The sequence below is a fragment of the Argopecten irradians genome, chromosome 5, assembly GCF_041381155.1.
Source record: "Argopecten irradians isolate NY chromosome 5, Ai_NY, whole genome shotgun sequence".
Lineage (NCBI taxonomy): Eukaryota > Metazoa > Mollusca > Bivalvia > Pectinida > Pectinidae > Argopecten > Argopecten irradians.
Genome location: NC_091138.1, coordinates 44,122,762 through 44,138,865, shown reverse-complemented (window position 1 = coordinate 44,138,865; position 16,104 = coordinate 44,122,762). Strand labels below are relative to the sequence as shown.

Genomic DNA, 16,104 nt, shown 5'->3' with positions numbered 1-16,104 from the left:
TACATTGTTCGTTTTGTTAAATCACCCAAATGCAGTGGCAGCCTAATGGTCTTTATAGCATTTTCCCACAAAGCTGTATGTTCTGTCGAATATAAAGCGGTTGGTTGTTTTAACAAAACCCACCTTCGTTTCATATCCAGTTTTCACAAAAGTATATCCAGCATTATGTTTTGTGATTGAAATGCCATTCTATATATGGCATTTTTGTGCAACCGCCGTATGCATGCCAGGGTAAATAAAAACTTGATGTATTTGCTTTTATAAAGTCAAATCTGGTCAAACTTGCTATAGTGATTACCTATAATAGACTTAAGTAAACATTGACATTATGACAATATACTCTCTATGTACATTCAATGTAATCATTATTTACAAGATACACAACGGATTGACTAGTTAACAGTAATATCTAAGGTTAGCCACGATGTCATACACACGTACATCAAGCCGCACAAAAAAGTAATTTATAAACACAGTTTGAAACGGGATAATGATATGGAATATATTGAGGTAAAAACACATTTTGCACAAGCACGTTCCTGAAGGACATCCTTGGCAAGTACTGGAAATTAATCTGATAACTGTGGTACCTGTATTCAAATAATTGAACTTATCATTTATCACATATATAATTGACCGTGTAATTAATGTTGTTCGTTACACTTTGTTGTATTCGTCGGTAATGTTTTGCTTTTCCCCTGTTTAGTATAAAATCTACAAAATGTTTTGCAACTTTGACCTTTACGTTTATCCTGTCGGTCAGTGCGAGTTGTTTCCCTTGCTAACCTTAACTACATTTACCTACACTCGGACGCTATGGAGTACACGGGTTTGTCGTCTATCCGGCTATCTGATTACCACATAGATCCGCAGATAGGATTTCTGTTGAGGGACGCTTTGGTAATATATAATTTACTCATCTATCGTGTCAATACTTTGTAAGGTATAGCTCAGCTGTCACTGTCTACTGCACGTGTGTCTTTCTATATTCTAGACTTGCTCAAGCCCATTATTTTGTTATTTAGTATATTTTGTTTTACTACGGAATCCGATATGTAGGTCAGTCGTGTTTACGCACGGATTTAAGCGTACAAATGTCCATGTAGTTGACTCCATGCGTATTTAACCCTATTGTTAACTGCACTTTAGTTTTTCAAAGATTAAATTATGTATAGACAAATCAGGTATAAATAACTCATATTATACTGCATTATACTGAACCTAGTATACTATATGATAAACAATACACTTATTTACCACATACAGGAGGTACTACCTGACTACTTCCGGGCATGGAATCACATAAGTAACCCTTCTGTACTTATCCCCCTCATTGAAAGTCGCACACTACGACGTGAGGTAGAGACGGAGAGTACATATACCCTACTTTTTCCTTCATCGACCTTGATATTTATTTTCTGACGTTATTCAAAATCTGCCAACCGATTTCATTAAAGACGACAGAAGCATTAATTAAATCAAATGTATATTTTTAAAAACACCACATTCACCACGTACTTCACACACGTAACACATACATGGGAGGCCGTCCTTACATACCCCTGGCTGTTAATAAGACATTAATTTGAGGACGCTCTACCGCTGACAAATATCATTTTTTCTCTATCAAATATAGGAGCAGACGAATAAGTATTTTTCTTCAGCTACAAAAGATACTTACGTTACACCTTTAGCAAGATTGACAAAATTAAGCTTTTTATTTTAATTCAATACAAAAATATCAAAAGTAATTAATTGCATCCCGAACAAAATTCCGTAATATTATATTCATGATTAAAGACCAGTTACTTTTAAATTGGTGAGTATCCTTTATGCTCTGTCGGCGGTGGGTTCATACTTAATCAAACAAATGTACTTTTTGTAATTTTTGACTGTATCAACAAAATAAACTGTACTACTAAAATGAACTTCGTCAAATAAAGACCGAAAATATAATTTTATAGTATTTTTATTTTAGATGCCAGTTGTGGATCATTCTCGCCTTTGTGGTCACCGACAACTCCGACTTGCCCACCTACAGTTATCCGTAATAGTCAATGGTTATGTATGGCAAGACGGCGATCACGGTGTTCCAAAGGTAGGAACACGGGACATGAGGTTTAAAGTCAAAAAACATATCGTCATCGTTCAGATGTTTTGACGATAATTGAGACAAACCTATCAAAGATATTCTCATTAGCAATGGTGAATTTCTAGTAGCCGTTATGCAACATTACCTTAATATCAGCTTCATTGCAATTCATCGTGGCAATAATTTGTTGAAAACGGAAACAGCTTTCAAATGAAAATAAATTAAGTTTCTGTAACATAACTAAACATAGGTCAATATTTTTGTATCTTTTTGGGACGCCAGATTGGATAATGAAAACCATCATTCTTTCACAGCTACTAAATTTTGCGATTTCAATTTTAAAACAAGTTCTGGAAGATTAACCATTCGCGGATTTAGAAATTAAATATAACTTTCTCTAAAAATAAATAACTTTTTCGCAAATTGACTTTGATCGCTAAGTTCGCGAAAGAAGTTGATTGACAATATATAGCATTACAAAGTCGATATCGATTCCATAATCATATAAAGTCGCGTCATATATTATTCAAATGGCAGGAAACCACTTTTTTCGTACGTACAACATAGCTCTCGTCTTCGTTATTGTTCCCCGCTTTCTCTGAAACGGGGGATATTAATTTGGGTTTGTCCGTCTGTCTGTATGTAACACTTCAGTTTCGTGCAATAACTAACACATGTAAACCGATTTTCTTCAAACTTGGTGACTGTCGATGGACCTTATTTAGCGGAGTTATGGCCCTTTGAATTACTAAAAACATCATTTTCTGCCATTTCCGTGCAATAAGTGAAACAAATGTTAACCGATTTTCTTCAAACTTAGTAATAAGGTTAAATGCCTTAAGAACTCGGCCAAGCTCGATCGCGACCTTCAACGGACCTTGTTTTGCGGAGTTATGACTCTTTGCTCAAATAGAAAAGTCAGTTTCTGCCACTTCCGTACAATAACTGTAATAAATATTAACCGATTTTCTTAAAACTTTGTAACAAGGTTGAATGCCTTAAGTGACTAGCCAGGTTCGATCAACTCTTTCAACAGATGCTATTTATCAGAGTTATTGCCCTTTAATTTACTACAAATGTCATTTTTCTGCAGTTTCTGTGTAATAACTATCAAATGTTCAAACTTGGTAACAAAGTTAAATGCCTTAAGAGCTTAGCCAAGTTCGATCGCCACTTTTGGCAGGTCTTGAACCTAACCTCAATAATGTTGACCTACAATATGTCCTGAAAGCGGGGGATGGAAATTCCACGAATTGGCTTGTTTTGAAACATTTGGTATTAAAGGCTCTAAAAAGTATACTGGCAACCGTGCATTCATATTGGCACAATGTACAATTATTCTCGAAAAGTCTTGACCAAGCGTGCTAACTCTTGCGAAATTACGAGAAAATTGATTTACAATAGTCGGTTTGCAATATACATACAATACATTCCACACAATCAATTCATTCTTGGCTTTAGCATAACAAACCCTATCTTTGGATGAAGTGTAGATAAATTAATTTTAATTTTTCACATGAATGATAATTTAAGATACAAAATTATTTGAGAGAGATAATTATTTCTTACGTCCAGTCAATTCATAATTTAAAGTCTGATTGAATTGAAAGATTCGTGAAAGATTTTTAAAATCAACCCGAGGCTTAACCAAAATCTTTCAATCGGGTTGAGATATCCCTATCCACTTGACAGACCCATGTAAGATTCTATTATTCTATCATACCTACAAGTAAAATACTAGCTGGTCTTATGTCACCCGAGTCTGAATTGCATACTACCCTTGCAATAAAGCCTGGTGACTTCACATCGTCAACAAAAATACTATTTTCTCGGTACATTTTATCATTTTTTCCAGCAACTAGGCTTGTTTTATAATAGATGCAATCAATGATACTTGCGTTGACAATTTCCACAATTTTTATGTATGGAGGTTTAACTTGCAGTCGCGTTTTCGACCTTTCAAAATGGCGGGATGTAGCTGTAAAATTGTAATAAAACTTTGAAATATCTGAGAGAACACGTTATATCTCTCCATAACATAAGAAAATATGCAAGATATTACTTTTTATAGGATTATTGCATAATATTATGGATATTGGTAATTATTTTAGGGGTCAACACAGGATTTTGAGCATTTCAATAGGCCGAAATGTACACGCTTTTACTGCCTGTTGTTCTATGCAGCTTCGTGTATATCCTATCATGAGTTTTAGATAATTCTGTGTTCTTATCCTAATAACCATACTCTCCCATTCCAGATCATGTATTGGTAATTAAAATCACAAAAAAACTGATGGAAACGTTTTTACCTGAACAACCATAGTGTTAAGGTCATCTGATCCGAAGGGTCAGGTCATCTGATCCGAAGGGTCAGGATGACCTATAGTCATGCTTCGTTCGTCGTCGTGCGCCGTGCGTAAACTTTTCAAATTTCTTCTCAGCTTCTTCTCCAGTTCTACCAGTACATGTACAGTGAAACTTATCTGAAATGATCCTGACATGGTCCCGACTAAGTGTTGTTATTTTTCGGGTCAATCCGAAATCCAAGATGGCCGCCATCTTGAAAACATTTTGAGCTTCTTCTCAAGTTGTACCAGTGCGATTTGGCTGTAACCTGCCATCATGACACAATATCTATTTAATTTTGTATAAGAACAATTGCTTAGGATGACCGTTAAGGCCCTTTGGACCTCTTGTTATCGCTAATTTTTTAAATATTTTTTTTAAGAGCTTGCCGCCATGTTTGGCCATTCCATTCTGTGGTATATCACGACTACTAGATGTCCAGCCTATTCTATCTCACATCGACCTCGTCTTATCGAACTGGGCGTTCATCGATAAATCAAGGTACGGCCTTATCAGTCGTTGTATCTCGTAGTTAACACGTTCCTAGTTACAATGCCACGAGTAGAAATTACACTGTATTTAGAATAATCACTAAATAACAAATGACAATTAATAAATTGTGTATTTTTTAATTAATGTTAATTCGTGCATTAATAATATTCATCGTGTTATTTTTGATAAAAGAAGTTGAAATGTTTTCCTTTTTTCTCTTCCAGACCACCATCATTAGAGTAAGTTTACCAATATCAACCAAGTGTGATAAATACCCCACTGACATTTGAAATCTTGATAATTATACCTAATAAAGCAAACGTTTGTTTAAAAAAACTTCTGTTATACATCCTTAAACAGGAAGAATTTGGCTAAACGAATACTATTTTGATTTTCTCCAGTGCAATTTAAAGTCTGAAGTTGTAATCAAAGGGCAAAAATGCTATATTTCAGAGACATTGAACAACAATAACCTACATATTCCGTCTTTTTATATTACAGAGTTAGCTCCCTTGCGGGTAGGTATCGATTGTTACGTCATTATTTTGTGAGCGCAATTCACGTCGTTTTCTCCGAAACGTATGACGCTACGCTCGCAAACACATGACGTCACAATCAATGCCTACCCCTAAGTGCAGATAACTCTGTAATATACAAATTCGAAATACATGTATAGAATATAAACAATTCCCCTTAACTGTAAATATGACGTTATTACTGACCAATAAAAGATGAACGAATTGTTGCCGATGTTTTGCAAAGCATTCAGATTAATACATGTTAATTTATACAGCAACATCCGGGTCCTCTATAACCTTCCAGGGGGCGAGGAGGCCGCTTGGTTCTTCAAGGCAACAGTTGGAGTAGAATTAGCGTTTTGTTCTGCTTTACAGGTAAGCATTCTGTCTTGAAGCAAACGTCTTCATTAAATATCTTGTGAAAAACTTTAATATTTTTTCTTGTTATACAGAATGTTTATCTTAATTCGCCATGCTTTCGTAAAGTTGTTCATTAGCAGTCTGACGAACATGCCATCTTCATAGCTTATAGTTTGCTAGACCTTTAGGGTATTTTGTTCAATATCATTTGTGACAGTCCTCAAGAAATTCCAGACAAAAAGATAAGCGTTCACTATTAAATGCAGACACAATAAGAACATACATAGATACGTTTTCTGCGTCATGAGAATTTTTTCAGCCAATGGTGACGGCCATAGAAGCTGCTGATGTTGGAGATGACGTCACCCTTATAAAATGTCTAGTGGACCTTGCTTCCACTGTAAACAGCATGCAGACAGCGGTATCGAAAATGCATGGTATACATATATATCTTTGTTATATGTTTGTTGGGTATCCTAATTAACACAAAATTTAACTAAGATTGTGCCAAGGAATTGTTTGGAAATATTACCCAAGCTAAAATATGCTTGTATACAATAACTGGTGTGAAAAAATGCATTTGTCTATCTCTTTCGTATCCTTTTTTTTATCTTTTCATTCACTTGTACTCGTGAATATCTAGCGTTTCGGTAACATGTACGAAAAAAATCCTTATTGTTTGAAAGGGTCTATGTTTTACATTATAATCTTGTGACCAACAAATATTATAACTAACTTGAATTTTATATTCTTCAGATGGAGTGAGTGCCGATACATTCTACAATGTTACCAGGCCGTTTCTTACAGGGTGAGTGATATTTTAGTTTTTAAATATGCTCCACCGCTGACAAAGGCATTTTTTCGCTATCAAAAACAGGAGCAGACGAATTAGTATTTTTCTTCAGTCATAAAAGTTACTTACTTTTCACCATTACCACCATTGAAAAATTTGAGCTTTTAATTTTACTTCAAGATAGAAATATTGAAAATAATTAATTACATCCGGAAAATAATTAATTACATCCGGAAAAAAATACGTGGCACTATGTCATATATGGAATGAAATATTGATTGAGCATGCACCAGAAACAAAATAAATTATTTTGTATTATTTTTTTTGTTAATGAATACACGATGAAACACCAATTATTGTTAAATTGATGAATATCGTTTTAGCTCTGTCGGCGGTGAATCATCTTTGCATTAGATATAAATCAGTAATTCAGTTTTGTACAATGTCATTGACCATGTATTATGTAAATCAAGTGGTTAAGGTACATAATAGCTATATATAGTAGTATAATGTGACTGCGCTGGGTGTGCTTGTTCGGTGTCTTCGGCGGAATGCTTCAGTGGGGTAGTACTATAAAAAGGGCAAGAGTTCCACTTTCACATGGAGACACAGCACGAATATACCGCAGCAAACAAATATCACTCACCATTAACACTATGCCATATACAAAAATGTATTTGGTTTTTGTGCGAATATCTTGCACCATATGATATAAATATACACCATTAAATCTATATATTTTACTTAACGTTATAAAAACTTGAAATGCTGTTGAAGAGAAGCATTACGTATATTTTGATTTTATTTAGGTGGGGTGGTGAAGGATCGCCGTTACCAGAGGGCATTGTTTATGAAGGAGTCAATGATTATCCAGTTCAGGTAAGTCAAAATGACATTATTTTGTATTACGAAATGTTTCATTCTAAGTACATCCATTAAAACTTAAACATGACGTAAAAATGTATTTCAATCATTACCAAGACTATTGTGACCCATTGAAAAGTTCCGAATTATACATTGGATATATTGTTTAAAGTGTCAAAAACATTATTTGATATATGCGTTTTAATTACTTGTACAAGAAGCCTAGCTACTTTGTGGAACTCCACAATTGGGAAATGCGAGCTCATAACCATAACTGAAAAATGGAATGCCGAGACAATATGCAAAGTCTCATTCTTCACATGACCATGTATTAGCCAATGGAATATATTGGACATTTAATACATGTATGTAATATTAAAAAATATTTCCCTTACCTTTAGTAGATGACTGGCGGAAGTGCTGCTCAGAGCTCTACAGTACAAAGCATCGACGCTTTACTTGGGATAACGCATGCCCCTGGTAAGTATAGTCGAAATGCGTTTCGGGGGCAACCAACAAAACACAAAAAAGGAAGTGTGTCAAGATGGGCTTAGGCGGTTTTCATTAGATTTTTTTTTATTGTATTGTTGTTGATGATGATAGGTGATTGAATGTTGGTTTTTTTCGGACCGTTGGCATTGGTTTAATTAGCAGGACACAAAACAAAGAGTTCGATTGGCTTGTACTCGTTTCTTGTATTGTAATTTAAATTGGTTTTCATATCATACATAAACAAAATAGTGGCACATTGGTTAGAAGGATAAATTTAAAAGTTTCACTGATAGTGGTAATCCAATGTAAACAACGTATATTTTGTCCGTAGATGGCAAATGCCATCAATAAATTCACTGTTTCACACTCGTTCTCTCTACTTTGGAAATCCAACCTTTGAAAATATGTAATAAAAGTCCGATAGTGGACCGACCTGTCCGTTTGATCGTTGGGATCCAACTGGCGACTAAATATCAAAAATGCGTTTTTATGAAGTGACTACTGTCCAGTTTGGCAGGTAACTCCGGATGTAAGGTTAATACATTACAATTAAAAGGATTTGACAATAATGTAGTGCACTTTTGAATATATACAAGGACAACTCCCGCAAGACTAGTTAATGACACCATCGCCTCAGGTAGAGATATCTACAGTAATTACACACTTTGAATGACACGTGTAGAATTTAGCGTCATATTAAATGGCAGGTAATTCCACAAAGATAAGGCCATATGCGTAATCCTTAAAGATTGAAATTAACTATCAAAATATTCAACAGGTAATTATAAAGACAATTATTCAATAACAAGGAAAAGTACTAAATTCCGCTATGATACGGTCATGATATTGCATGATATTAAGATCTTGTAAGAGGAGTTATTTCAGGGAAATCAATTTCCTGTTTGGTCCAATTTTGACGAAACCAAGTGACTGGTTCTTCTTTTTCCGTTGCGATTTTGTCCGACGCATTTCTTGAAAATATAAGTTGGATCGCCATGACATTTTGCGAGGTCATTTCTGGTCGATCCGATTTCATTTTTCCGACCAGCAACCAAGATTGGCCGCCATTTCCTTTCTTTGTTCAAAATAAAACTGCTTATATATATTTAACTACTGGTCCGATTTGCCTGGAAACTGGTTTCAATATGTAGTTTAAATCATATTCAAAAATTTTAAACGTGTGAAAAATACCATAATTATGAGGGGGACTTGTAGTTTTGTGACAGTTTCAAATTTTTCAATACTAGTAAAAGTTATTTTCCCTTTATTCACTGATCAGCAGGGATCTGTTTAATGTCCAAGTTCATTTTTTGTTGTTTATTTACTATTTGAGGTCATTTTTGATGACCTTTAGAGTATCAACCTTTGCAGACTAGGAACCAAAACGGCCGACACTGAAACACTGATATATTGGACTATTTTATATAAATATTCGTAGCTTAAGAAATAAAACAACTCGCCTCCAAAACACTGCAGATGAATTCCACGTAGTAATATATCAAATCGAATCTCCCTTTAAACAACACTATTACTGAATGATGATACTTTTATATCAATCCCTGATTTTAACAACACTCATTTAGAAAAGAATCGTGTACATTCCCATGGAGGAGGTGTTGGCGTTTTTGTATCTGATCATATTTCTGCCAAACGTCGTCTCGACTTAGAATTTACATCAGGTGAAGTCGAATGGTTTGATATTTTCTTTAATAATTCCTCATACCTCCTCTGCACAGTTTACAGACACAATGATAGTATAAATCCTTTTTGGGAACAATTTGAAAACTCGATAGAAACGGCACTTGATGAAAAATAGGTATGTAATAATAGTTGGAGACTTGAACGTTGGTTTACTCTCAGAAAACCCGCCACAACTTAAGGCCCGGTCCCACATGCGCAACACAACCCTTCTCTCCTCTTTACCCTCGTGATGCATTATCGATAGATCGTAATTGTTCCGTTACAATCGCATTACTTACGATCTGTGGGGGGGGAACTTGTGAAGCCGTTTCAAATTATCCAGTGACCTGTAGATGTGCAACCCTTTGCAAACCAGGAACCAAAATGGCCGAAACACTGATACATTGACTATTTTATATAAATATTAGTAGCTTAAAGTTATATGTGCCGTAACTGGGCGATCATTTTTATTTTTTTCTTCATTAATCTATTGAAAACAATCGGGTTTGATTAATTAAGTGGTATAAATCATTCAAATGGCTTCAGATACCGTATAAAAGTTAGTTACAACGCAGAAATTATGTACTGTAAAGTTGTTGTTTTCATGCCTTTTGTATGTTTAGATTGAAACTTTCCCTGAAGAAATCACTGTACAATTACAAATAACATAAAAATGTCAAATGAAATTGTAGACCAAAATTTGGTTTCATGGTCTGACCGTAGGTACTCATTTTGCTTCACCATAGATGTACATACAATGATTTTTACAAATCATTTTCTAAAAAATCATTTTCTGCTCTTATTTGTATTTGTAAAATTAAAACCAATGCATTAAAAGTATTGTACTTTTCAAAATGTTAGTAATTTTTGGTGATGAATAACATCTCAGAAATTTTCTGCTACAATATATATATAAATATTCTACGGTACATCAACTAATTGAATATATCGTAATGTATGGGTTAAATTTGAGAACTTGTTACGACATGAAAGCATTTGATCGTTTTGGCATGCAGGTCTTGTTCACAAATAAAAATCCTAAAAATAACACCGTCTATCTTTGGTACAGCGGAAAGCTAAGCTACAATCGAAATACAGCATGACAGGGGATGATTAAGTCACTGTTTATAATTATACAGCACCGTAAACCAGACTGTCTGCGGATCTCGTCGTTTAAGAAAACATTCGAATTAAATCAGATGTAAAACTTTTGGAATTCCAATGCGTCTTTGATGAATTTAATAACTGTGAAGTTAGATGAATAATAACTGTGAAGTTAGATTACTCACATGTTTTGTTTATTTTGAAATGATTAAATCGTTTAATCCAAATTACCTTTCTTACATAAAGAAATATTCATGTACATATATATTCATTAATGCAAACTCTTTGTAACCTGGGTTTCTTTAATGTATTGTAAATATTCGTTTTACAAGGAGACATCAGTGTACGGAGTATAGTTCGCGAGGTGTACATACTTATTGTGGTGTACGAGTATAGTTCGCGAGGTGTACATACTTATTGTGGTATACGAGTATAGTTCGCGAGGTGTACATACTTATTGTGGTGTACGAGTATAGTTCGCGAGGTGTACATACTTATTGTGGTGTACGATTATAGTTCGCGAGGTGTACATACTTATTATGGTGTACGAGTATAGTTCGCGAGGTGTACATACTTGTTGTGGTGTACGAGTATAGTTCGCGAGGTGTACATACTTATTGTGGTGTACGGATATTGCGTAATTGAAACAATGGTATAACGTACGTATTTACTTACAATGTACGAGATCTTGTAATTCCCCAGTATATGTATTTTGAATATAGATGTCGAATATTGCTGTGAGGTATGGGAAGGTTGTCCAATATCAGATACGAATAGACTTGAAAAACTCCAGTTAGAAGCAGCACGTATTGTGATTGGCTTGTCATGTTTTGCTGGTATATTGTCTCTTTATGCTGAAACTGGTGGGAGAAATTATCAAAAAAAAATACAATTATTTTATAAAATACATAATAATATGTCTCCTTCATCTGCTTCCGCCGCTAGTATCTTCTACAAACCAATACAATTTTAGAAACTCTGACAACTATTACATACCTCAATATTGTCTTCAATCCACTTTAAATTCCTTTATGCTCTCTACTCTAAAATTATGGAATGACCTCGAATTTAACATAAGATCATCACCTTAAAACGAAAAAAATGTATCTAAAAAATGTATCTATTTTATTTTTAATTGGTGATCGCAAAACAAATATTTTACATACAAAACTCGGTACTAAATGTAGTTCCCAAAATAATGACCTTTTCGATGTTAATTTAATTGACTCTCCGTCCTGCGCATATGGATTCCCACGTGAAGATGTGGAACACTACTTTTTTTACATAAGTGATAAATATAAACTAGAGACTGTTTTTATATCGAAATCTTCGAATTTTCATCCCTCTTTAACTAAATATGTTACTTTTTGGTCAGGAATTTAGCTGTTATGATGAAAATACATTTCTTTTCTTGCATGTCTAGCGGTACATATCTAGTACACATAGGTTCTGATGTAGTCACTCATCCCCTTCATCTATCTTTATGAGTGTGAGTGTAAGGTGGTGAGGGAGGGTGTATGTGTTGTGTGGAAGGTAGGGTGTGAGTAAGTGCGATGGTTTGTGTGTGAGAATGAGGGAGGGAGACTGGCGGTGTTTTGCATACGTGCGTGTGTGTTTAGTGTTTTTGTGAACGGAAATCAACTCGTCCATTATTCTTCATCATATTTGTATATACATGTAGTTATTGAATGTGCCATCCTGCTACAGTCAGAATCAGTTTTTTTATATCGAAGCATGGGATGTATGGAGAAAGCCAACTTTAGCACGGGATGTGACGAACATTTAAAAAAAGTTGAATGTTTTGGATTGTAATAGTACATTTTATTTTTAAGTGTCGACTGTACTGGGTGGCACAAAATTTCTTTTTATTACTTTAGTATACTGTATATAAAACATATCCCAGTGATTGTAAATATCATGTGATCTTTTGATGTTATATCCACTCTACGTCCTCATTTATCTCTTTCTTCTCTCTTATGTGTTCCTCTTTAAGAAAAAAAAATATGATGCGATTTTGATAATATAAAGCCATCTTATGATGTATATATGATATGTGTTAAGGGCCTTTATTAGATAGAATTAACTTGTGCCCGATCCTGTTACTTATATGAGCCTTTATTAGATAGAATTAACTTGTGCCCGATCCTGTTACTTATATGACAATGAAATATGTATGTTCAAACTAAAACGTCGAACGTCGATTTGTTCACCATATTAGAATGATATTTACACCTTTTACTGGACGTCATAGCCTACGTTTTGGTTCACATTTCTATGCAAACACAAATAGTTATGATTGTGAGTTGTTATAGATATCCAGGCATTTTTTGACCGAATGAAACCACATATGCCCCGCCCACACCGCCAGTTCTTGGATGACATACGGGAAAGGTCAAAGATCAAAAGTTATGGTCAGTGAACATTTTCTCAAAACAGGATTTGTGAATCTACTTTAGTTGTTGTTATATTTCATTTGCAAGCATTTGAAAAAGGGAAAGAAAAATACTGCTTAGTAAATGGCTACAGAAAAAAAAAATATGTAAATTCAGAAATTCATTCTTACGGCATTTACCTGTTTTCATACTGTAATAATTAATTTTTCTTTGTTTTCATACTAAATCGACATTCTGAAAGGCCCATTCCTTTTTTCATACCACTATGAAAAAACAAAACTGATAAAGCCCGACGTCATAGTGACGTCAAAAAAGAAACATTGACGATGCAAATTGATTTGGAAAATCAACGTGGAATTGAACGTGTAAATGTATTTTATTTGATCTGGAAAGTAGTCTGGAAAATTAATCATAAGCATTGCGCGGATTCAAAAAGTTTGCAAACAAAATTTCTTCCATGTCCCTATGAAATTAAAAACTAATGACAACAATGCTTAATTATTTCTGAAAATATGTATTACAAATTCAATGAGGTATTTCTTACTTGATATTATAACTATGAATTCGTATATTTCAGTTCATTCAAGTTCGAACGAAGATTTAAAATCTGCCTATGGAAAATGTATACAATCTTTAGTGGACTTCCGTAGCTATCATATACAGCTTGTCACGAAGTAAGTAATATGTGTCGCAACAGTATACAGAATGCCAATATACCCGTATCTGCTTAGTAAAATGTGATCGGATGAGGTGTGTTGCTTGGTGTCTTCGGCGACATACTTCAGTGATATAGCATTATAAAAAGGGCAACAGTTCCACTATACAAGAAGACACACCACGAATATACCGCAGACTTGCACGCTACACACAGCATACATGGGTGGCCGTCCTTAAATGATCCTGGCTGTTAATAGGACGTTAATTAATCAAACAGTATGCTATTGTTTTTCGGCGTTTTTTGGGTTTTTTTTGTAGTATTTTATTATATTGTTCTTTAACAGAACTCCAGTCATTTTGATCTTAACAAAACAGGCTGCTGAACGCACAGAACATAGCCCATGCATGATCAGCCAGTCACATTATATTGACAACGAGCAAACCAGTCGCTCTAATCCCCTTTTATGACTATGGTGTGTCACGGCCAGGGGTTTCTTGGATCAACGCATGGCCGAAAATGATCCGATGACCAGAAAGACGATATGCTGAAGAGACAATATCTGGAATTTACTTTTATCGCATTTTACAATAATTTAATTGAGACAGTAGGTAATGCCCTACATTCAGTGCGTATTTAAAATGCGATTAAATTTAAGATCTCATATTTATGTTTCTCTCTATTTGACTACATTCCCTCCCCTTAAGTAAGCTTTTATTCTGCCTTTGTTTGGTATTAAAGGTATATAGTAATTGCATCCAGCAAGAAGAGACAGGAAGAAGAGAAATACAAGTCTGTCTCTAAAAAAGGAACGGGTGGTTCAAGTAAGTATTACCAGTGAGATCAACTACTCAGTCGGGATTAAGCTCTGTTGCAACAATCCCGATTATAAAAGGTGTTATTTGATAAAAAAAAACATTTTATTGCATGAGTGATTTGATACAAAAAAAACATTTTATTTCATAAACTCATTATATCGTGTCCCAAAACCAGCTCGTTTCAAGAGATTTGCACTAATGGATCAGAAACCCTACAAAGTTATGAGAAAATCCGGAACTTGACAAAAACTCCTACTCTCATACACGTGTCCTACCGCACAAAACATTAAAGTAAATTAAACACAATGAGCCCGATAGAAAAGATATTTTGATTAAAATATATGCAATATAGCTTAGTCGCCACAACATACCTAAAAACGTGGAATAAAAATCATTCATGTACAGCAAACTGTAAATATAACTAGCCAGCTGCCTACTATCGGACAATCGCAAACGTCCCGCAAAATTCTACGAGATATTGTAATTGTACATTCATAGTGAAAGGAAGGGAAGTAACTCTAATAGATGAGAAACTATTGGTTGAGCACTTCAATAACATGGAAGGCTTTTGACTGTTGCAGGTGTCCTACCGTTCCTGAAGAGTTCCAGAGACACCACAAAGCAAGCTTATATATCCGACACTAAGGTTACGTCCGATCTCAACCCAGCAATGAACTCATAGTTTAATAAACTGGCGTTTTAATTATACCACAGTTTGAAATGTTTAATCAGCATTGAAATATTTAAAGATTCTCCACCGCTCATATATATAGTGGTATATTTTCACTATCAAAAACAGGAGCAGACGATTTAGTATGTTTCTTCAGTTACAAAAGTTACCTTACACCATTACCACCATTGGAAAGTTTGAGCTTCTAATTTTACTTCAAGTTAAAAATATGAAAAAATAATTAATTTCATCCTGAAAAAATTTCGTAGCACAATTTCCTATATGGAATTATTGTGCATGCACCAAAGGCGAAATAAATTATTTTTTGTTATTTTTTGTGATAATTAGGCACACATATACACGATTAAACACCAATTATTGTTCAAATAATAAATATCACTCAGGCTCTGTCGGCGGTGGAGCATCTTTAATAAACAAGAAAAATAGAAAAATAAACAGATTGTTCGCCGTCATATCCTTATTCTGGTTATACGTTATTGGTTTATGCTACATTATGTCAAGGACTTTTTATGTAGGGTTTGATAGAGTGAAAGGTCGCCTTCTGAGCATCAATATCATTGTATCATGTAACATTTTATAATTTTAAATATTAAATGCTATTCATAATATTTTGTTGTTTTCTTTTGGGTTTTTCTTTTCCCTTGATATATATTTCGTAATCTTAATGGTTGCAATGGAATTACATGGTTATAAAACAAACTTCTTGTTAAAATAGTTTTAAGTAATGATGCACGGATGTTATAAAAATCATTTTTACACAGAACATGAAACACTATCTGAACAAAGTAATCACTAAAACTTACTTG

General features: G+C 34.3%; 1 protein-coding gene across 2 annotated transcripts; it reads left to right on the top strand.

Moving 5' to 3' along the window:
- Positions 1–749: 749 nt before the first annotated feature.
- Positions 750–15,906, top strand: LOC138323973 (myoglobin-like). 2 transcript variants are annotated; one of them, XM_069268941.1, is made up of 14 exons: positions 750–900; positions 1,267–1,366; positions 1,977–2,098; positions 4,821–4,939; positions 5,155–5,169; positions 5,724–5,823; positions 6,128–6,245; positions 6,565–6,616; positions 7,411–7,480; positions 7,870–7,945; positions 13,054–13,152; positions 13,712–13,808; positions 14,531–14,613; positions 15,189–15,906. In XM_069268941.1, exons 1-14 carry the CDS (start codon positions 817–819, stop codon positions 15,287–15,289), a joined length of 1,236 nt encoding a protein of 411 aa, XP_069125042.1. In that variant the 5' UTR covers positions 750–816; the 3' UTR covers positions 15,290–15,906. The 2 variants fall into 2 exon arrangements, with proteins under 2 accessions (XP_069125042.1, XP_069125041.1); XM_069268940.1 differs by lacking the exon at positions 1,267–1,366 and having other exon boundaries at positions 802–900; positions 1,979–2,098.
- Positions 15,907–16,104: the final 198 nt, after the last annotated feature.

What these genes read in the sequence shown, in the direction of transcription:
- LOC138323973 (XM_069268941.1), top strand. Translation starts at nt 817, where the DNA reads ATGGAGTACACGGGTTTGTCGTCTATCCGGCTATCTGATTACCACATA. An exon ending in TGGGATAACGCATGCCCCTG is followed by an intron (nt 7,946 to 13,053) that starts GTAAGTATAGTC and finishes GAGTTGTTATAG; the next exon opens with ATATCCAGGCATTTTTTGAC. An exon ending in GTCAAAGATCAAAAGTTATG is followed by an intron (nt 13,153 to 13,711) that starts GTCAGTGAACAT and finishes CGTATATTTCAG; the next exon opens with TTCATTCAAGTTCGAACGAA.